This window comes from Solanum pennellii, chromosome 3 (assembly GCF_001406875.1).
Source record: "Solanum pennellii chromosome 3, SPENNV200".
In the NCBI taxonomy this organism is placed as follows: Eukaryota; Viridiplantae; Streptophyta; class Magnoliopsida; order Solanales; family Solanaceae; genus Solanum; species Solanum pennellii.
In genome coordinates, this window is record NC_028639.1 from 32619363 (window position 1) to 32643389 (window position 24027).

The following is a 24027-nucleotide window of genomic DNA, read 5'->3' on the forward strand; positions in this document are numbered from 1 at the left end:
TTCAGGAGGAAATTCATGTCTTTTCTCCAATAAAAATGACCGAACTTTTATATTTGCAAGTATACAAACATATCATGTAAAAACATCTTCAGCCAAGACCATACTTTCAAACACAAATGTCTGAAGTTATCAAACTTTACCAGACATTTTTCCCGGAAAAGGTAAACTAGCAAAAAGTTATGAAGCCAGTATCAGCTAAACGGCAACACTAAAAGTGGATACTTGTGCACTTCTCCCAAGAAAGTTGTCTCGCACTGACAATGAATGGGCCAAATATTTGAGGTAAAACAGTAAAATCACATCTTTCAATTAAACAAAGATAAAAAAAGAAAAATAGTCAAGATGGTGATCATGTATAGTCAATTTGTACGGTCAAGTCCTGTATTCCTAATTCATGGTATAGGTCATGCACATATTGCAAAACAGGCCGATCGTCAACTCCCTCCTTTACCTGTTCAACAATTTAACCATAATAGAGTGAGTGGGAAGGCATAAAGTAGACAAGCAAGCATATCTTTCAAATTAGCATAAAACAAGTAATGTGTTCAGTATAATGGGAGTGCATGCAGGTTGGATGTGGCACACAATAAAGTTAAGTGATCACCTGCAATGCAATTGATCCAATAACATGACCAGGCACAAGTTCCCAGAAACGAGCTTGAGATACTTCTGAAACGTCTTCATGAGATGAAACCTGAGCACATGAGAAACTAAAATATCAATTAGGAAATGATGCATAATGTGAAGAAGATAATGGTGTATCATTGTGTCCTCAGCCACTACCCTAAAGCCATTACACCATTGTTTTCTTTTTGAAAAAAAAATGTTAACAATTCATTAAAAATATCAGCACAAGAAAAACAAAAGCCTGTCCAGAAGAGTTGTAAAAATCACCCTAATCAACAAAACCTTGCAGGAATTCTATGATTTGGAGTATGGATTCACTATCATTTACAGGATATCCAGTCATATATANATTTATCTATTACCAAAAGTAGTCTTTTCCTTTCATGTAAAGTTGTGACTTTCACGAAAAGTTGTGCCTTTTATGAAAAGTTGCGACCTTCAGGAAGAGTAACGACTTTTATGAAAAGTTGCGACTTTTATGAAAAGTTGTGACTTTTATGTAAGGTCGTGACCTTTCCCAAGGGTTATTAACTTCTCCAAAGAGTTGTGACCTACACTTTGTGCAGTATAAATTGAGGGATTTTCTGTCACTATTATTTGTAGGTTTTTTTCATTGTAAGGTAGTCGAATTTAAATACATTACTTATGCTTAGTGTTTTGGGAAGCGAGAAGCGGAAAAAAGCGACGAGGGCTTGCTTCACAGAAGCGAGAAGCATGAAGCGAAGTGCGCGCTTTTTTTTAAAAAAACGACATTTAGTATAAAAATATTAAATAACTAAATAGGGGTAATATAGTCTTAGATTAAAAAAAAAATAGATAGTCAATAATACTCATAAGTCATAACATATAAAGCAAAAAATCAAAAACATAATTAAATCACAAAGACTCAAACTCCTATTCTTCAACAAAATCCTCAAACTCTTCAAGTGTCATAACCAAGGGTTCTACTTGGTCATCATCTTCTTCATCATCAGAAGGCTCATCAACAAGGTTTCGACTTGAACTAGAACCTCCAACTCCTCTTTCCTTGCCCCTTAAAGTACTCCCCCTAAAACTATAAATATTCTCCTCAACACCACTTGCCACAGAAACATCACCATAAGTGAAACTTTCTCCTTCGTACACTTCTTGAAGAGAAAAAAAACTCACAGAGATGAAGCAAAGGCGAAGATTGTATATTTCAGGAGAAAAGAAACTCATAGAGATGAACTAATAAACATCGGCTAAAACTTACAGGCAGTCGCGGTCGAGGTGTGAAGAGATACGCAGTCTCAATCGCGGTCGTGAAGAAAGAAGAAGCGAAAGAAGAGTCGTGAAAGAAAAATTAAGTTATATTGTATATTTCAGATTTTTTTTAAAAAAAAAAACCAAATTTTTTTAAATAAAACCCTAATTGTCGCTTTTTTATAAAAAGCGCGCTTTATTGCGCTTTTGCCTTAGTGTCGCTTCTTGCTTCTTTATCTGAAGCGAGCGCCTTTTTCAGATCGCATCGCCTCAGAAGAAAGAAGCGCACTGGTGTCGCCTCGCTTTGAAGCGCGCTTTTCACAACACTTCTTACGCTTCTTACGAAGTTTGTTTCATTCCTTAAATCTTTCTTCCTACTACTTCATGGAGATTAGTCTTTACTACAAGTCAGTTATTCATGTAACCATGACAATTTCTTTTTACTATTTTTGTGACCTCTTTTAAACTCTGTTAAAAATTTCAGCAAGGATAATTGAAAATCAATCATCTCTTTCTTCCTTTCCTACAGATTTCTTCATATAAACAAAAAAAAATGGTTCTAATCGCAATGTCACATTACTACTCTTGTACCTCTCAATCCACAACTCATAAAGCTGCTGAAATGGTTCAATTCATTATATTTGGTTCTTTAATAACAACTTTTTTTTCTACCACTATTATTTGTAGGGTTTTTTCACTATAGGGGAGTCGAATTTAAATATTCTTATGAAGTATGTTTCATTCCACAAAGTTTTGTTCCTCCTATCTAATGAAGCTTAATCTTTTACTGTAAGTCATAGAAATTCATGTATCGATTGCAATTTCTTTTTTTTATTTTGGTGACTGTTTTTTGAACTTTGTTAAAAATACCAACGAGAATGATTGAAAATTTATCTTCTATTTTGTCTCTTTCTATAGTTTTATTCATATACTTTTTTGAAAAAATTTGTAGTGGATTATGCTATATTTGATAGCACAAAACAATAAATATGTGATAACTATTACGCAACCAAAGTTGAAGTTTGTTAAAAGAACCAAACAGATTGTTCTCTTCTTTGTCACATTTAGTAATTATTTTGATTTCTAATTCTTAGGTGCAAACATTTTATATGCCATTGCACCCTTCCTAGAATATTAGTATAGAGATAATTAGTTCACTTCTTTTATTGCAAGTTAACTAATTTGTCATATTCCTTCGTCTCTTCTTTTTAGGCATAATAAGAGATCAAGTTTTCTTGAATCTAACCAATGTCTAAAATACACTGTAACAAAAGTATTTTTTATCGGCAATGAATATGCACGATAACGAAGAGTGATAGAGTCTTTACCTACATAATTAATTGTTATTAGATTCAATGTTGCTATGGACTTTTTCCAGGGACATTTGTAATTGTCGCTAAAGATCATTTTTGCCGTAGTGACAACTCTTTCTTTTGATAAAGTTTCTTTTTGTTTTTTTTAATAAAGAAGTAATAACTCTTTCTTTTGGCTTCTTTCAATTAAATTTTTGAGTTGTATACTTGGATACATACAGACAGACATACTATATTTTTAAAAAATATGTTAAGCAACATGCGTTTTTCTTCTTGATTGTTAGGAAAGAAGGTTGTCTTTATTATTATTATTTGTGGATATTTGTGAGTTCAAGCACTCAAAAAATTATGCTTTGAGATTTAAATATGTTACGTATAAAATTTTGTTTAGGATATTCAGTTATGAATGATGTCGCCTACTGCTTGGGTAATAATTAAATTAATTTTTTGTAACTACATAATATAACAATTACAATAACTATGGTTCAATTCCAAATAAGTTGGGATGGTGATATGAAACCTAAGCAATAATAATGAATATTCTAAGATGATGAGGAAAAACATGTATGATACTAACTATTTTGGGTCAAAAGAAAGGAGCCGAAGGTCCTCCATTTGTATTAGTTTATTATGTCCTTCTATGACGTGATGTTCCACTTTATTTGGGAGTGTTGTTGTACAAGATTTTTTTGTCTCTTCTTAAACGTCTGATATTATTCTTTATAAGTTCTTGGAATTTAGAAAATTTTATTACTTCTGACCAACTATTTTCATGGAGATTTCTTAGACTTCTTTCTTATTCTTAAAATATCTCTATGACTCATAATTTTTGTATATAAAAAAGGTGAAATGGTTTGGTGGACCCTTATACTTATATGTTTTTGTATTGTGAACCCTTCTACTTGTTCATTTGTCATCTGAACCTCTGAACTCATCAAAACACAATATGTTAAACACTATTTTTGACTTGGCATCCTATGTGGCAGTTAATACCAAAGAGCATGTAACACACACCTAGTAGGAGCGTGAGATCCTTAAAAAAGGGTCTAACAGTCACATTATGGGATTTATGAAGCCATCATCTTCCTATTTGCATCCAACACCATTGTTGGACAAAATTTAAGGTTTTCTTGACCTCTTTTTCGATCTTTTTCCCCCAAATTTCTTCTCTATTGTTTCTTGTTATTATACAACTCTCTTTCTTATGAAACACGCCATGGAAGGCATAACACTACTACCAAAATATCTTACACTAACATTAGGCACAAAAATGCAAAATCCCCCAAAAAATTCAACAAAATCAATGAAATCGATTAAAACCCAAAACCAAACAAAGACACAAATAGAGATCAAATCCAGACTAAACAACAAATAAATTTGAAAATAAATTGAAAAAACTACCTAGATATATTGAAAATCAAACAAAAAAACTCAAATAATTTTTGACATTGACCCCTTGTTTCCATTCTAAACCAAACTCAAACATATTGCCTTCTTCTCGTCGTCCTCACCTTCTCCGACCAAAGTGTCTTCGTTCTCACCATCTCTGACAAGCTTCAACCAACAACTATAAATGAGAACCAACAAAAACAACAAAAACCCAAAACTAACACCGCCAATTGTGAAAAATTAGAAGCAATTAGACCACCCAATAGACACCCACTTTTTCTTAGCGCCATCGGTCACCACCCAAATCCCAATCCAACATAACCCAAAATTAACTCCGAAACACCAACGAAATTGTGAATAATTAAAAATCGTGTCAATATTTTTTACTTCGATCAAAAGCATAGAGATTGGAAAAAGGAAAAAGGTAAGTAAATAGAAAATTCCTTTTGTCACTTTCACACAACCTAGTTGCATATTCTCCTTGCGGCACTACAAGTAGCATGTCACCGTGTGTTAGGCCTGATATTATGTATTCTATGTAGCTTGATATTTCCCAGTTGGTTAAGAAGATAAGAAAAAGTGAGATTGTAGGGATAGAGACAGCGATGACAAAGAGATACAAAAATTGGAAAGAGAAAGTGTAGATATATTAATCAAATATAATAAAAGAAAAAATGACATAGAGTGACCATATATACGTGTCATTTTATAATCATACATGTCATTTTTTAATTATTTTTAAAATTATGTGGGCGTTTGTGATACACACAGTTGAGTAGTCAAAGACGTGTTTAAAATATTGTGTTTTACTGAGTTCAGGGGTTCAAATGACAAAAGAGCAAGTAGAAGGGATCACAATACAAACGCATACAAGTATAAGGATCCACCAGACCATTTCGCCTAAAAAAATATATAGCAGTTTTAAGATTTTGGATTGCTTTAAGATAAAATGATCTTGACAATGTAGTGTATATATCGAAAATCCAAATATTACCGAATGATCAATGTAAGCTTATAAACATAGTTCAATCTCGTGCGAAGCACGGGTAATTTACCTAGTACTCTATAAAAAGAAAAAGACAAACTAATATACACTTCAATTATATTCTCTATGTGGAGTTCTTTGTATTCTCAAAACACCAGAGTGTATAGGCTCTTTTTCACCTTAGTTGGTAGAGGAAATAGGGAGATCACTTAAGTTGGAAGAGAATCCAACACTTTGTTTAGTAAGACCACTCTGCCTCCAAGCGAAATGTATTGTCTTTTATTTAGTCAGTCTCTCAACACATCTTTCAGTCACCTCATCACATATCTCCAAAGCTAGGCCAAGATACTTAGTTGGCAGACTGCCAATTTCGCACGCCAAAATACCTGCCAACCTATACAGTTGAGGCATCACAATGACAAAAAAGAGTTGACTTTTCCTCCGATGGACATGAAGACGTGACACTGCTTCAGAAACAGTGAGATCGGGCTGATGTCTCAGTTACTCAACTTCAGCGTCACACAAGATAAGAGAGTCATGCATATAGCAAATGAGAAACATCCATCCCACATCCAGCTTTGTTGGATGTCATAAACCCCTAATCTGTCCATTTGCCTTAGGCCTCTTCATCTTGTCATGGAGTCCTTGAAAATTCCAACGTTTGCCCCTCCAGACCAACGCACGCAATTAATAAGGTCGTCAGGGATGCCCACAAAAAATTTTGACAAAAAAAACAACGGGCGCACAGCTTGTGGATAGTACTATAACTAATACAGGCGACTATCGCTAATATGTGTTTGGAGCAGATGACATGGCACGACGGTGGAGGAGAAAGTGCGATAGAAATCGTAGTGCATGTGGCCATAAATAGAGGCCCCAGCTTTGAGTTTGAGCCCCACGAGCATCGTTAATTATTTTTTGTAATAATACACACAAAGGCTTAGGTTAGTCGCGCTGGTTGGTCTTGAGGCTTATTTTGCTACTTCCATTGTTACGATTAGAAAAAAAAAAGAGGGCATATCCAAGCCTTAGTCCCCTCCTTGAAAGAAAGAATCCTTCAGGTGAGTCATTTATCAACATTGAAAACCTTACGAAACTGATGCAGAACATTACCCATTTCAGCCACTTACTCTCAATCCGCATCACAGCATTGTTAAAGCCAGTAATCCTGCTAACTCCATCTCACACCAAAACTCACAATGTTTGACTTTTTTTTTTACAAGATAGCTAACACATTGAATAAGATTTATTCGCAAGACAATACTGCCTGACAATGTCAAAAGTTCCCTTGCATTCCAAGGCATAATAGCCACCACACCAAAACCTTACAAGCCATACTCCCGTCTCAAACATTGTTAGCTAATAACACTAGGGGTGTCAAAAATGAACCCAAGCATATATAACCCGCCCAACCCGCCCAGAATTTTAAGGGTTGGGCTCAAGATAATTTTAATTGGATTCAATCTCAACCCATTCAAGCCTAACCTATTTTAAGAGAATCCTCAAGCAAATCTGGAGGATCAAAGTGTCACACAAAGTGGCATGCTTTACATGGCTACTAGCCAATGAAGTAGTTTTGACATTGAATAATGTGGCCAAGAGAGGGATCTCTCTATGCAAAAGATGTTCCTTATGTGGTAAGGCTAATGAGACAGTGTGACATCTCTTCTTACATTGCAACTTTACTGAGCAATCTCAGAGGCATATCTTGGTGTATGCCTAGCAAGATTGATGAGACTCTATTCAGTTGGGAGATGGCTGGAGTTGGGGCTACAAAAAGAGAAAGATGGAGGATGATCCCTGCTAGTATTTGGTGGAATATATGGAGGGAGAGAAACAAGAGATGTTTTGAGAATAGGAACAACTTGCAGGAAGTAAAGCTTAAATGTAATTTGTTGTTCTGCTTTTGGTGCGCAAATGTCTACTCCAATGAAATTGAGTCAATCATAGATGTTTTAGGATCCATTTAGATTTGGTTCAGTTTTTGGATAGATTATACTTCCTTTCTGCATTTGTGAATGTGGTTTTTCAGTACTACCTAGTACTAATTGAAATACAAATGTTACCACTTTCAAAAAAAAAAAAAAAGAGAGAATCCTCAATTGAGCCCAATTCAATCTCCAATTTCAACCCGTTTTAAAACTCTTTACTAAGATACGTTCCTATATTAAAGGTATGAAGTATTATCTATTTAACATCTTTTATGATTTATCTATCGATTTGTTACTTTTCTTAGAAAAAAATCTTTTGCTGAAATTCGAATTGTGATTATAAAAGTTAAATATCACTATGTTAAAATTATTGAGATTAATCGGATCAAATTGGGCGGATAAAGACCCAACCCGTTTTTTTAGCCCATCTGAACTCAACCCATTTGAGCCCAAAGTAAACTTGGGCGGGTAAAAGACCCAACCCGATTTTATTTCAATCCATTTTAATATCTTCAATTTCAACCCAACCCGCCCATTTGACACCCCTAAATATCACAAAGTACACATCGCGGGCGGGGGGAAGAGGGGGGGGGGGTACACAGCATGTTGCCCATCTTCACCAGTGCTGGAAAAGCCTCAATTGCACCACAATTGAGCCCTTTAGAGCATGCACTTACAAGCCAGCTTTATCTTGAAAAGAGCAATGTTAACCAATAAATAAGGTAACTAGTTAATTTTTAAATATTTTGTCCACATTTTATTTGGGCTTGTAGTAGCTCCTTTTAGTACATATATATTCTTTATTTGCATCTTTCTCCGTTGAAGCCTGCACTTGATTTGTGTTTTTCACTTGAACTCCAACATACTTTAGTGTTTTCCCTTTTCTGCTTTGAGAACACTGAACTTCACAACCAACACTATAACCAGTCACCTCAAACATGAGATGATTACCGCCTGATTCTATACAATCAACAACCCCAACCATAACATGGGGAGCTTACAGGGTTTGGCACAATTTTCATATTGAATTGAAATGGTTTGTGCATCAAACACAAAATTAATAATTTTCAAAAATAATATTTTAAGAAAAAATCGATAGTGATACCACATAAATTACCTGCCTCCAGCATTTGCTCCAGGCTGAAGATGGGATCCTTGGTGGAGCCATTTGGAGCAAGATGCCACCAGTAGTTCTAAAAAGTGGCATGACGAGGAAAAAGACTGTGGCAGAAACCAGTCCCAAACATAAGACTTCAGCATTCTTTACTCTGAAAGAAAAAAAAAAAAAAACTAAGAAGCCAGCCAGTAAACAAGTTTGCTTCTTTATTGAGGCCACGCCATGAATTTTCATAAAGCAAAGAAATTTTTTACCCAAGTGTTAACAACCAGGAAGCCAGGATGAGGCCTGCACTGATAATAAAAAGGAAGAACTGTGTAAGATCTAAGAATCCGGGAGAAACAGTTAGATAGTGAGAAGCAAAACAGGTGATAAGATAGCATCTGAATCAAGGACCCAGTTCATCTAACGAGCTAAACGAAGGTAATCACTTACCTGCGAATGGAATCAGCTAGCACATGCAAGCAAACAGAGTGATAATTCATATCTTCAGCTTTCCGATAGACTGCAGACAAAATAGCATATCAGGAATCTTCAACAAACCCCAACAAAAGTAAAGACAGTTTAAGTAGCTCAACTAGCAAAGGCTTCTTAAATCATAATATATAAAATTGAATCAAGCAATATCAGCAGACACATTGTGGAACATGAAAGGGTTCAATCCCAGTGTGTATTGAACCATTGCAGAGCTACCCACTACCTGCGTCAGTGAGAGGTAGCAGGTATCCCCGTATATTACTCAAAGTGCATGCAAATATGTAACAACACCGCTGTAAACAAAACATGGCAGATTGAAACGAGTGAATCTTGAAATTTCTCCCAATATGCTTGCATAACGGATTATCACATTATTGTTAATCATACACTACTACTATATTTTTGGAATTTTATAATTATGACATTTCAGATAATAATGAAGTGTAGAACTGTTAAAAAAACTCAACCATAAGTTAAAATCAATTTAAAAAAATAGATGTTAGACGCCCATTTTCTTCCTCCTACAACCTAAAATAGGTAATGAAGTCTTCAACAATGATTTCTTCTATCTCTCCTGAATATGGCGTCAAGGACTAACCTAAATCTAGTAATGGGCCATTAACTACATCAGGCAGTAAGGACTGAGGAATTTTCCACTATTCACCTTTTTCTTTTTATATTTTTATCAGTAAAAGATTTTTAATCCTTTATCCTAAGCTTGCCTGGTGAAGCTTCTGGATATTTGTACAAGGAAAAGGGGGAAACCCCATCCTAATCACAAAATAGGTTACCAGGAAGCTTAAGCTATATTTGACAGAAGTATCACTCTGTTTAAATTGGAATGTATTGAAGAATAATTGGTTGAATTGAGAAAAGGAGTATTTGGTTTCCTGTAGTCATTCATTCTGGTGTTGGTTTTCTTTTACTGCAAGTACAGTTTTATATGATTTAGACATCTCCATTTAACCATGCCTTGCCTTTCCTCATAGAATACCATCATCTGCACAAACTCTTCACTTTTGATGCCGCACTCGTGTCGGATTCTCCAAAAATACACTACATTTGGAGAATCCGCCATGCATGCGTTGACATTTTGAAGAGTCCGAGCAACATAGAGCATCATTAAAAGTGCTCCCTGGGTCTTTATTAACAGAGATTTCATTAGGTACTTCAAGAAGAGACCTAGATAACAAATGTAATCCCAAAAGGTGGGTCCCTGCCTTGTGAAGGTAGAGAGGTTGTTTACGATAGACCCACTGCTCAAGTAAAGCATAATAAAATCAAGTAGGTAAAGGAAGATACAGTAGTGAAGCCATCATGCTGAACATAATGGAGCAGAGAACAATAGCAACAACACATAACACAAATAATCGAAGCAGAGGAAACAACAATTAATAATAAAATCGAGGGACAAGATAGTATAAGAGTAATAATAACATATATTTCTAAGAGAAACTAGACAAAATTCAATTACCTACTAATCTTCTGTCCTAATCCTTGACATCCATATATGGTCATGACCTGACAAGCAGCAAGTGTGTCGTATCCTGTCTATTTAAATCTCCCCAATATTTCTTAGCTAGGGTCATGATCTTGACAAGCAGTGTGTCATATTGTCTAATTACATCTCCCCAATATACCTCTACCTCTCAACATAGCCTTCATAGCCAACCTCTCGCACCTCCTCACTGGGACATCAGTGCATTTCCTCCACACACCTCTCCTCTTCATACGCCTAAACCATCTTAGTCTCACCTCCCACATCTTGTCCACCACAGGGACTACCCCTACTTTGTCTCAAAAATCTTCGTTCCTAATCCAATCTCTCCTAGTATACCCACACATCCATCTCAATATACTCATTTCTACTTCTTCCATCTTCTAGACGTGCAAGTTCTTTATAGGTCAACACACCCCATACAACATAGTTGGTCTAATAACCAACTTTATAAAACTTACCTTTAAGATTAGGTAACACTCTCTTATCACAAAAGGCATGGATGTGACCCTCCATTTCATCCACTTTGCTTCAATACAGTATGTAACATCATCGTTGATCTCCCTATTTTCTTGGATTATAGACCCAAAATACTTGAACTTCCTCTCTAGGAGATTACTTGTTTATGAATCATCACTTCCACATCTTCTAGTGAGCTATGCCACTGAACATGTACTCTATCTTGTACCTGCTCAGCCTGAACCCTTTAGATTCCATGTCTGTCAAAAAACCTCCAGCCCATTGTTAGCTCTGCTGTGAGTTCCATTAATCAATACTATGTCATCTGCAAATGGCATACACTATGGCACCTTCCCTTGGATATGGCGCATTAATTCATCGATCACCAAAGCAAATAGAAATGGGCTAAGAATTGATCCTGGTGCAACCACATCATGAGTGGGAAGTGCTTTGAGTATCCGCCCACTGTCCACACTCCAGTCTTGGCTCCATCATGCATGTCCTAAATCGTCCTAATGTAAATTTTAGGTACACCAGCCTCCAAAGATCTTAATAGAACCCCTCGGGGACTGTCATATGCTTTTCGAGGTTAATAAACACCATATGCAAGTCTCTCTTCCTCTCCCTATACTGCTGAGAGTATTTTAGAATTTTGGCATCCTTGATCTTATCTTTCCAAACAACCTATATACTTTTTGTTATATAGATAAGATCTTAAATTGAGTTCAGTGCTACCTTTATCCTTTAGGATCTTTGAAGCTTGGTCAAAGGATCTTGTATTGTGGCCAGAGTGAAGCAAACAAATGTTCATACCTTATCTATTCCTTGCAATGAGTAACAACCATGCTCGACTTCCAAAAGAAATTGAAAACTTGTGTTACATGAGCTCTTATTTGATAGGTGTATTTGTGTCCAATAGGTGTATTAAATGGGCATGGAAAGACGCTAAAAGTTGAAGGTACCATACAGAACTTATCCCAGACACATTGTAGCATGGAGGATAGCAAAAGGTTAAAGGAGCAGCATGACTAGTGTCAAAACTCAAAACTAGGTCATGTCACTAACTGAACCTACTAAGCAAATAAAGATGACATTCATAATCCAATCACAACAGCCAAAGCACAGCAGCAACAGGATGGCCACTTCAATAAATAGAATGATGGTGTTAACACGTCGACTTTGCTCTCCCTCTCTCTCTCTCACACACACACATTAAGGAGGAGAGACCAAAAGAATTGATTTTGACTGTAATGAAGATGCTTACCAAGATTAATACGTGCATAATTCCGGAAGAACCAAACACCGATGAGATTCACCAGCAAGTTAGTGACAGCTGAGACGATCAAGTAATGCCTACATGCAGACTTCATTCAGGAACGGTACAATAAAATTGACAGTAATAATGTATAGAAACCTTCAGAAAGCAGCAAAAAGTCTGCCATAAAATGCAGAGTGATACAAGAACTTAATTTGATGAGCTATCATTTGGCCCTTTGAACTTGTAAACCAAAGGTCAACATTGAGATTATGCATGTCATTCATATTCACTAAGAAAGAGACTTAGTTCAAGAGTGGATACTAAAGAAATACTTCAACTGTAGATTTTTTCATATCCAGAAAATATCTTATTTTTTAAGGCTCATTCAAAAAAAATGCCAGAGTAGAGAAATATAAGCTAACAAACAAGAAGGGTGACCATCTCAGGATAGCTTGCTTTTTCTAAGTTTTGAAGGATTCAGACAGACGCAAGCCTGATGAATCAAGTAAAAAGCCTATGCCTTAAAGGGTATAGAACAGTAATTGATCAAACTTAAACCACCATCCTCAATCAAACAACAATAGAACCTAATTATCTGACAAGTGTGATGATTTTGCATCAAAGGACACCTACTTATTTTCATTAAATAAGTTGATAATATTGGCACAAAGGTCATGATCTCACAAAAGATGGTAATCAACTAAATCTCGGTTAATTTTTTTTTATGAGGACAACTACTATAAATTTTTCCCCAACACTTTTGGGACACTTACTTGTGCTCGGATTCATCTTGTATAAAGTCATGAAATGCTTCCACAGCCAAGGAGAATGACATGAACAATAGAAACAGCTGCCTACATATGCAATACATGAAGAGCATGCCATGTTAGCCCAAACAAAATGCAATTGAGTGAAAGCACCCACAAGCACACAATCAGTACCAAACCAAACAATCAAAAGAAGCAGTGCACATTTCGGAGATGACAAATGAAAATGGTCATTATGTCTCTCTCCTTATGGGTGGGTAGGTGTGACAATATAACAAATATCATAATGGTTTGTTGTCTACTTGAATAAGGTTTTAGAAGTACGCAAATAGATTAGACTATGAAATAGTTTCCTAAAACAAATATACAAACACATGTATATATGTAATATGTGTGTGTGTGTGTGTGTGTATAAACACGGTAACCACCTTTCATGTGGCACAATTTGATTGTATTAAAGATACTGAAGAAAAATAAGATCAGAGCTATACTTTGGAACATCAAATCTCAATAAAATCTAACAAGTCTAGCACATCCAGGAAACTAAAAACACAGTTTCCATTCTTCCAATAATATAAATTAACACTTCCTAGCATAGATTGACTTCCAGCACCCAAATACACCTCTACACTTCTCAGACATCACACATTGAAAAACAAAAACATAAACAAGGTCCAAATCTGAAAGGTATATGACAATGCAGAAAAAGATGATCAACAGCTTCAAAGGAGTTTTCACATAGATAGAATCTGCTACAAATACTAAAGCATCTCCTTATCAATTTATCTTGAGCCAAGCATGCTTCATAAGCCAACACCCAACCAAAGTAGGTCACTTTAGCTGGTGCAAAAGCCTTCCTAATTAGCTTCCAAGGCCAATAAGTTCCCAACTCAGAAACGATTTCTATGAGTTCTCTGTAGTAAGAATTCAGAATGACCACTCCATCCTTATTAAAATTCTAACATAATTCATCTTCCTCTTCTGATTAATCTCAACTGAATGCATTTATTAAAAAAATAAGCCCACTTCTTGCATTTCTCAATCAAAGAAATTTTTTCTAAGCAGGAGGCTCCAACCAGTTCCATTGAATACATCAGAAATTAGAACATGTGATAGTTACCATACTATAGAGACAAGGATCTTGCTCCTTAAAAAGTCCTAAGCCATCCCAATTCTCTTCCCATACCCTAATTTTTTGCCACATTCCAATCCCAATATTGCTATTTGTAGAACTCCCCCCAAAGACTAGTTGGTCGTCTCCATACATTTACCATAAGGAGTTTCCACATACGGGAGCCCATAACCCCTCTTCCATATTTAATCTCCATCAGTCTTGCGTGGAACTATCTTCCTATCATTTAATCAACATAGTCATTTGCATAACAGATTTTGGTTGTAGACATTTATATTTACTTACTCCTAAACATACTTCCTCCTTATGCCTTATCATTGTACTACTCCAATCTGACCAAATAAAACCTCTTCTTATCTGCATTTTCTTCCCACAAGAACTGCCTTTTAATATTATCAATTTTCTTCTCTACACTGAAATGAATGCATATTATTTTTTATTTTTTTTGATGAAGTAATTAGTTCTATTGCAGGCATCATGTAGATGCATAATAGTTACAAAAGCTTAGTATCAAAAGGTCAGCTCTCCTTTACATTGTTAATTGAGAATCAGGGAGCGGACATGGTTCAGAAATGAATCAGGGCAATCTAAAGGGGATAAATAAACCCAACTATACAAAAATATGAGGCAGTTAGCTTTTAAAGATTGGTACGTAGTTGATATTCCATCAAAGCATCTTCTATTCCTGTCGTTCCAGATACTCCAAAAAATGGCTGCAGGTATCATCTTCCAGATTCTCTTGATGGTGCTATCAACTTTCCAGCAACCCCAGCTTATCATAACATCCCGGATATTCTGAGGCATGACCCATTTGAGGCCAAAAAGAGCTAAAAACATACTCCACAAGTTTGCTGCTATTTGACATTGAATAGGTGGTTGTGTGTTTCTGCTTCCTTCATGCACATATAACATCTGGTAGCCATCTGAAACTTCCTTCTGCTCAGGTTGTCTTGGGTCAGGCAAGCTCCATGGAGTGCAGTCCAGCTGAAGCAACTAATCTTAGGAGGCAATTTGATCTTCCATATAAGCTTCCAAGGCCAGTGGTCTGTAATTGCATTTCGCGGGCCTAGAAGCTTGAAAGTTGCTTTAACTGAGAACTTCCCACCCCTTTTTTCTCCCCAATTGAGGTGTTTCACTGTTAATTGCAACACTGTGAAGTGCTGCTAATAGGCTGACCAACTCTTCCATTTCCCTGTTCCTTCTGAGGATGATGTTCAAAGAATTCCCTTCTCTGTATTGCTGAATAGTAGAGTTTAGCTCCCCTGCTATTTGGAACATGTTAGGATAAGCAACCATTAAGGAGGAGTTGCCTATCCATTTGTCTCTCCAAAAACTGATATGTTGTCCATTCCCTGCAATTAAGTGTTTGTGTTGAGAGAACTCCCATAATTTGCTTATACTTCTCCAGACACAACTCCATATGGCGCTGTTGAAACATTAGAACACCAGTGGTTTAGTGCTCCATGTTTAGCAATAATCACATCCTTCCAAAGGCTATGCTCCTCCTGAGTGTATCTCCACAACCACTTCATAAGTAGGCATTTGTTGTGCAGTGATTTAAGTCTCTAATGCCCAAAATAATTACTAAATGTGATAGGTGAACTTAATCCATTTAATCCACCTATCACCAAACCCCATCTGCCTGAGAATAGATATGAGATAAGACCAATTCAAATGGTCAAAGGCTTGCTCAACATCTAATTTGCAAAGTAGTCCAGCATTCCCCTGTTTCAGTTGCTAATCAAGCACCTCATTTGCTATGAGTGAGGCATCAACAATTTGTCTCCCTTTGATGAAGGCATTATGTTGGTTTGAGATTAGTTTCCCCATAACTATCTTCAATCTATTTGCGAGAACTTTTGCAGTGATATTGTATATGCTTCCAATTAGACTGATAGGTCTATAATCCCTAAGTTCGCTCCCCCCCCCCCNGGAATAAGTGAAATGAATGAAGCATTTCAAGACTTAATATCCAGCAATGCTGATGGTAGCGTTGCATAGCTGCTAATAGATCTGTCTTGATAAACTCCGAAGAGCTCTGGAAGAAAGCCATAGTAAAACCATCAGGCACGGGGGCTTTGTCAAAGGCACTTGATTTAATGGTTGCTAGTACTTCCTCCTCTCCGAAAGCTGCTTCTAAGTTACTGCTTTCCTCCACTGTGATGGAGGCAATTCCTTCTAATATGATAGTAGGCCTTCACTCTTCTTGTTTAGTGTACACACCTTCAAAGAACTCTAGTGTCTTCTTTTTAATTGTCTCCTTATCTTCAATGACCACATTGTCTACCAGAAGTTTGTCTATGCAATTGGATCTATATTAGAATTAGCAATCTTCTGAAAGTATTTGGTATTCCTATCCTTCCTTAAGCCAGAGCCACCTGGATTTTTGCCTCCGTGAGGTCTCCTCTATCTTGGCTAACTGTTGTATCTCAGCTCTCAGGTTTGTCATTTGACTAGCCTCTACAGTGCTCAATTGTTTGCCTTCAGTGTTTTGTTCCAAGATCATACATATCAGGGGACATGATTTCTTTATATATATATTAGTTTTGTTGAGTTCTTTTTTATTTAGTTATTTTACTTATCGGTGCAAGGTTTATTTTGATACTTTTCAACAATACTGCTTCACTTCAATGAAGTGAGCACTTCACTTCTTGTTGTTTTTCTGTGCTTCTTGCTCTCAAGAAAATGGGTGTAACTCAATAGTTACAAACAATATGCATGTCATCTCCATGATTTTATCTATATCTATATCTATCTATCTAGAATATCCCCAACTTAAAACACCTAATGTTGTATATATTTTATATTATATTATATTTATTTATTTATATTGTATGATATTATATTAAAAGCAGGCACTTTAGCACATTAAAGGGTTGTGACTTTTCAAAAGAGTTGCGACTTTTCCGAAGAGTTGTGACCTTTCCAAAGATATGTGACTTTTCTGATAAGGCATAATAAGCACATGTTCGCACTACCCTTTGTTGGCTATAAATAGAGGGGTTCCTCACATTTTTGAACTACAATTTTTTCTAAATTTTCTATTTTTCTTAAAACACCCAATTTAATACATCTTTTATATTTCAAATTCACATTATATTCATTTATGTATTTATATTATATTATATAAAACATACACCTTTTCACATTGAAGGGTTGTGACTTTTCCAAAGGGTTAGTGATTTTTTAAAAGAGTCGTGACTTTTCTAATAAGGCATAATAAGCACATGTTCGTTCCATCTTTTGTTGGCTATAAATAGGATTCCCTCACATTTTTAAACTACAAATTTTCTATTTTTTCTAATCTTCTTCTTAAAAAACCCAATTTAGTACATATACTATATTTCATTTTGTACTTATTTATTTATATCAATATAATATTATATTAAAAACAGACACCTTTTTACATTGAAGGGTGGTGAATTTTTTTATTATATTTCTAATGAATTGTGACATTTCCGAAAGATTATGACTTTTTTGAAGAGTTATGACTTTTCTGATAAGGTGCAATAAGCACGTGTTCATACTACCTTTGTTGGCAATAAATGAAAGGGTTTCCTCACATTTTAAAACAACAAATTTTCTAATTTTCTGCTCTTCTCTTCTTAAAACTTCAAGTGCGATTTGCAGTTGTTGAGTGAGTTTGAAGTTCAATGGAAGTTGAACATCCCTAATTTGAATGTTAAATTACTATACCCACAACTAAAAAAACTCAATTTAGTATATCTGTTATATTTTATATTTATATCATATCAAAAGTAGGAATTCCAACAATAACTAAGCAATGAATTATAGAAGGTATATTTAAGAGGTACAGTTAAGAAATTTTACTAGTGACTTTATTTATTTTTACACATCACAATTAATTTTGGAAAAAGAAAAAAGTTTTTTTAAAAAAAAAAGATAAATGTAATTGGAGGTCATAGAGAGGTGTCATGTCATCTTATCTAAATCTAAGTTTTATATTATAAAAAATAGATATAGATATTTTGGGATATTGATTTCACAACTTTCAGCGTGCACACACTTAGTAATCATTACTTACATTCATTATTCATGGAAACGTATACTTGATTATTTCATTTATAATCTTTTACTTAAATGTTGGTTAATAATATTGACATTATTTTTAAAAATAGAGTACTACGTGGTTTGACATTCACTAGCAACGCATGTGCATCAAAACTAGTTACCTTAAAAGCACAAAGGTCCTTAGAGATGTTGATTGAACTTTTTGGCCTTCATTAGAAGTCTATACAATAGACATACTTGTCATTTACTATTTTCCTCAAATTATTATCTATATCTATAAAATTTAATTCAAACTCTTGTCCTAATAAATTTTAGTTACTAATGCTTTCCTTATTTGAACAAATCATAAAATTAAGGATTTCAACCAATTTAGAAATTTGTACAAATCCTTTCCTTACTTGAATTAAATATCACGACTTAAATACCTATGTCGTCTTCTTCTTCTCTCAAGTTATTTCGTTGCTTCTTTTCTATTCTTTTTTTTTTTTTATTTGAATCAACAAGTTTAATAGATAAGCTTTCACAATTTGATGCTTTTCTCCTAACTAAAATACCTCACATACTACTTCTTAATTTTTTCCACTAGAAATAAATTTCATTTGATATTTATTTTATGTAAAATAAATTATTATCATTTTTCTTTAATTCTAATATGTTTGCTTTCAATTTTACATATACATATACTTTCGGACGCTGACCACTTTATTTATGTATTTATTAAAGCATTGTAGACAACAAAAATGCATGCAAAATTAATTAAATGAAAAGAGTACATTAGTAAAGGCAACTTGTAGACAATAATAAAACTGTAATAATGATTATGTAATCAAAATGACAGAAGAGAACATAAACCAACAATATTATTTGTAAGAAGCTGCCAGTGAGATACAAATACTAAAAGAATTCATCACAATTGCATCTTCAGAAGTTATGTAATAATATTTATTCCATCATTTAGACGAATATAACATCAATTTTAATGTTAGTTATTATTTTCAAGAATTTTTATTCATTCATTGCTTGACGTGGATAGTATGCGACTTTGTTGCTCGGAGTCTTTCAAGTTGTCGACGGGTGCCTGTCAAATCTTCAAAAAGTACTGTATTTTTGAAGGATTTGATAGGGGTGCAGCATCACTTTTGGAGAGTCCGAGCAACTTAGGTATGTAATACACATGTTCTACACGCGTACACGGAACTAATAATATAAAATCTCTCCCAATAATAGCTCCTTTATGTCCTTCAATGTAGAGAGCTAAGCAATACGAGAGCTACAATTCATGTGATTCTAAAAATATATACTGCAGCTATCATATAAAGGTGCCGAAAGACACTTTTTTGATGGAAGAAGTGGAATTACAATGTATAAGGAAAAAAAATTGAGATTGTTCCATGTACTTACAGCATTGGTGAATGCAGACAAAACCTCTAACCTTCTATACCTGAGAACAATAGCAACAACAACATAATCAAACTTAGTAAAACTAAATGTTCAACTGAACATACTAGTTATGAGGGGTTGGAAAATTAGACAAATTGTCAACAATTTTCTTAATTGTGGAAGTTAGACAAACTACAGAAATATACTTAATTGGCTTAACCTATAAATTTTGATTGTGTTTCCAATTTTTCCAGAAGCTATTGAATTCACAAACTGATAAAAACAGAGAGGTACTTTTTGCCCTTCTTATTTTACTTTTTCTTTTGTATGATTCTTTAATGACTAAACCTAAATTGTTTTTCCCTTGATAACCACCGAAACTCCTTTAACAAATTTATTCGTTAAAATACTTCCCCATTACATAAGAAATGTATGTATCTGCCCATTTAACAAGTGCACTGACAAGTCACAAACTTCAATCACGAACAAGAAAAAAGAGTAACAAACAGGTAAGGAGAAAATGTTTAACCAAAAAAACCAAAGAATTTCCTAGGAGATTAGAGTTTAAACCTCACCCATAAGTGTAAACACGATCAGGCTTTTCTCTAGAAGCATCCATTGCAAATAAGGAAAATGTCAAAAGGCCACAACCAAAGGTCAAATGAAATGCGTCTGATACCAACCCTGATATTAATCGAGAGTCAAATTAAATTTCATAAGAGAAAACAAGCAAGAAGTGAATAAGCAGAAGAAAAAGAAATACAGATTGATAGAATTAGGAAAATCAGGTGTCATTAGATGTTCTTAGGATAAGTGGGAAAAAGCAATTTAATTTGGTGAAGCAATTTGATTTCACATTGCATGTCCAAACGGGTCCTTAGAATAACTCAATTTAGCACCCACTTGAAGACTCATAAAATCAGAAGTAGCTTTAGACAATAATCCAAACATCTTTTGCCAGAACAATCAATTCCATGAGCTTACCCTACTATGAGATAGCAACATATGAACGGTTAATAGTGGAACAAGAGGTTGATTGTGTTCTATGTCAACTTTAGTAATATGAAACTTTCCGGATGGTTGACAAATAACAACAATGTTAGCATGATATCCAATTCTATTTTCTATCTGTGCATCGTCTCCACGAAAACATTCTTCGAAACATAACTTCTTTTTTACGTCACATAAATCAATTTTCTTTTCATATTGATGTACTCTTTAGAAGTACTGAGTACTAAAACCATTCTTCTTGCATAATCATTATAAAAGTTAACTGTATCCTCATCACTGCCTAATTCAAGTCCAAGATTAGGCTCAAAATCAATATGCTCTTTTCAAAGAAAAAAATCAATATGCTCTTAGACTTATTTTGTAGAACTTTTTTTTGGCTGCGGTATCATACATGCTTATCAAAGTTATACATTAAACATCAAAGAAACACAGATTAATACTTTGTACTGTATAGTACCAAAAGAATAAGAACTGTTTTGGGTGCAGCATCATACATGCTTCTCAAGGCTATCCATTAATCATCAAAAAGAGCATCAAAGAAACACAGATTAATACTTTGTACTGTATAGTACCAAAATAAAAATATAAAAAAATACATATTGAACAATAAAACTAAGTTCAAAAACAAAAAATAATTATTACTCACTTAATAATAAAATACATTCACCCTATGTCCAAAAACAAGCTTAGAAATAAATCATGACTTCACATCACATGTCCAAACGCAAGCTAAGAAAGATTAAAAGAATTATGATTGAACCGAACAACAAAAAGCTATGAAGAAGGAAGGAGAAGCAGTGTAGGTTCTCTACTTTTTGGTCAACTATTTGAATACAGGTTTGTCCATCATTAATAAAATTATTTACCTTGTCTAAGAAAAAAAATGAAACAGAGAGAAGCAGATAATATATTTCCACAATGTTATTCGGATAAGGAGCATACAAGGACATAATGACAAAGAAAATTTGTGATGCCACATGCCAAAATCATGGAAAAAGAAGATGGGTTGTGTCATACAAAAAGAAGATCAGAAGTCCCCTTGACTGAACATAAAGCACAAGAAAGCTCAAGAACAAAATTTGAACTCAACTAACCAAATTGGTTCAACAAGCTTATTATAGCACTACTGATAATGCAAATCATTTCAATCAGGTATATCTCATTTGATTTTTCAATTCAATTGTACAATAACATATAAGCAATTATTTAGTTATTTAACAAATTATTTGCTTAATTTACTTTTTTGATTGTTTTATTTCGCTTGTTTATTTATTCATTTGTTGCAAGGTTTCAGCATGTCAAAGAAACATTATTGACCATTCTGATTAAAGTGCCCCCCAAATCATAGAGGTATCTTCTCTTGTGATGGCTTATTTAGCCTTACCCAAATGTTGACGGTAATATTAAGGCATTCATTTGATAGGTACTCTGCCATCAGTATACTTGGGCATGCCTTTGGGGGCAAAGTCCGGAGCCATAGACATTTGGAACCCAATAGTGGAGAAATGTGAAAAGAAACTAGTCAGATGGAGATAACAATACCTCTCCTTGGGAGGTAGATTAACACTGATAAACTCTGTTCTGGATGCTCTACCTACATTATGCTATCTATCTTCCATATTCCCCAGTCAGTAGTTCAAAGGTTGGACAAAATTAGAAGAAACTTCTTCTGGTAAGGAAATAAGGAAAGAAAAGGTTTTCACTAAGTCAAGTGGAAGAACATCATCATAAGTAAGATGCAAGGTGGATTAGGTATCAAGAATCTCAAAAACCATAGCAAAGCTCTTAAGGTGAAATGGTTATGGAGGTATCACAGGAGGACCAAGCACTATGGTATAGGGTGATCAACCACAAGTATGAGGAGCTAAATAAATGGGTAACCAAAGAGGTAAATACCCCCTATGGGATTAGTCTTTGGAAATCCATCCGAATATTTTGGCCCTTTCTCAGTAACCGGTCAACTGTCAAGGTAAAAAATGGCAGAAAAACAAGTTTCTGGTTTGATAAATGGTTGGGTGGTATGAGCCTCAAAGATCGTTTCCCTAACATCTTTACACTGGCTCAACACCAACAGAAGATTGTCGCTGAAATGTGGACACAACAAGGCTGGGATCTAATTTTCAGAAGAAATTTGAATGACTGGGAAATTCCCAGAATACTTGAATTGTTCAAGGTTCTGGAGAGTTTTCAAGGTATACAAACAGGCAAGGATTATTTATGGTGGCAGGGGCACAACAAAGGTAGTTACAAGGTGAAAGAAGGATACAAACAGATAATTACTGGTGGCATTCAAGACTTCAAATGGCCTTGGAAGCAAATTTGGAGGATCAAAGTGTCACACAAAGTGGCATGCTTTACATGGCTACTAGCCAAGGAGGCAATCTTGACATTGGATAATGTGGCCAACAGAGGAATCTCTCTATGTAATAGATTTTCCTTGTGTGGGAAGGCTAATGAGACAGTGAGACATCTCTTCTTACATTGCAACTTTGCTGGGCAACTGTGGCAGATTTTCCTTAATCTCAAAGGCATATCTTGGTGTATGCCTAGCAAGATTGATGAAACTCTATTCGGTTGGGAGATGGCTAGAGTTGGGGCTACAAAAAGAGAAAGATGGACGGATGATCCCTGCTAGTATTTGGTGGACTATATGGAGGGAGAGAAACGATAGATGTTTTGAGAATAGGAACAACAACCTGCAGGAAGTTAAGCTTAAGTGTATTTTGTTGTTCTGCTTTTGGTGTACAAATGTGTACTCCAATGAAACTGAGTCAATCATAGATGTTCTAATATCCATTTAGATTTGGTTCAGTTTTTGGATAGATTATACTTACTTTCTGCTTTTGTAAATATGGTTTTTCAGTACTACCTAAGTACTCTGTGAAATACAAATGTTACAGTTTCAAAAAAAATTAAGGCATTCATTCATAAAGAAAATTGTTGACAAGCCAATTAGTCGTTGACTATTATTTGCTACATTTACAGGAACCTATTGGTTTCTGTGCTTTTCAACATTTACAAAAAACTTTATTCTCTTACTCATGCCCAGGTTAATATTAAGTGAAATTTCATTACTAATTTTTACAAGGAACTTCATTTTATCATTATTGTAGACAGTATCAGTTCAAGGGGTCAAGAACCGCTTTTTCTTCAAGATAATAATGTGTTTTGATCTATTCCAAAAGTTAACTTGTCGAATTTTTTTGTTTTTGTGCTTGATATTTTGGTATATGATCTTAAGAATATTATGGTATATACTTTACTCCTGTCACCAGCCATAACTATTACTTTAAGTAGGACAAAACAAACATGCACATAGTGCGCTGATTCTCTATTTATTAATTCAGACTATTACTTAAATTCTCCATAACTCAACTTCAATATAAATACTATTTACATTTCAAACACTGCTCTCGTCATTGCTAGA

General features: G+C 34.8%; 1 protein-coding gene across 2 annotated transcripts in view; it reads right to left on the minus strand.

Moving 5' to 3' along the window:
* The window catches only part of LOC107012326 (metal tolerance protein C2), a 25118-nt gene continuing 1091 nt past the window's right edge, over positions 1–24027 (minus strand). The window contains exons 2-10 of one of the 2 annotated variants that reach the window (XR_003577528.1): positions 20165–20273; positions 19611–19650; positions 13052–13128; positions 12285–12373; positions 9022–9091; positions 8841–8879; positions 8587–8737; positions 605–710; positions 1–451 (exon numbers count right to left, since the gene is read on the minus strand). Coding sequence is in view for 1 of the 2 variants with exons in the window: in XM_015212139.2 (XP_015067625.1) it covers positions 350–451; positions 605–694; positions 8587–8737; positions 8841–8879; positions 9022–9091; positions 12285–12373; positions 13052–13128; positions 19611–19650; positions 20165–20273 (767 nt within the window). In the remaining variant the exon portion in view is untranslated. The remainder of the gene's footprint in view (positions 452–604; positions 711–8586; positions 8738–8840; positions 8880–9021; positions 9092–12284; positions 12374–13051; positions 13129–19610; positions 19651–20164; positions 20274–24027) is intronic. The other variant, XM_015212139.2, reaches the window with a different exon arrangement.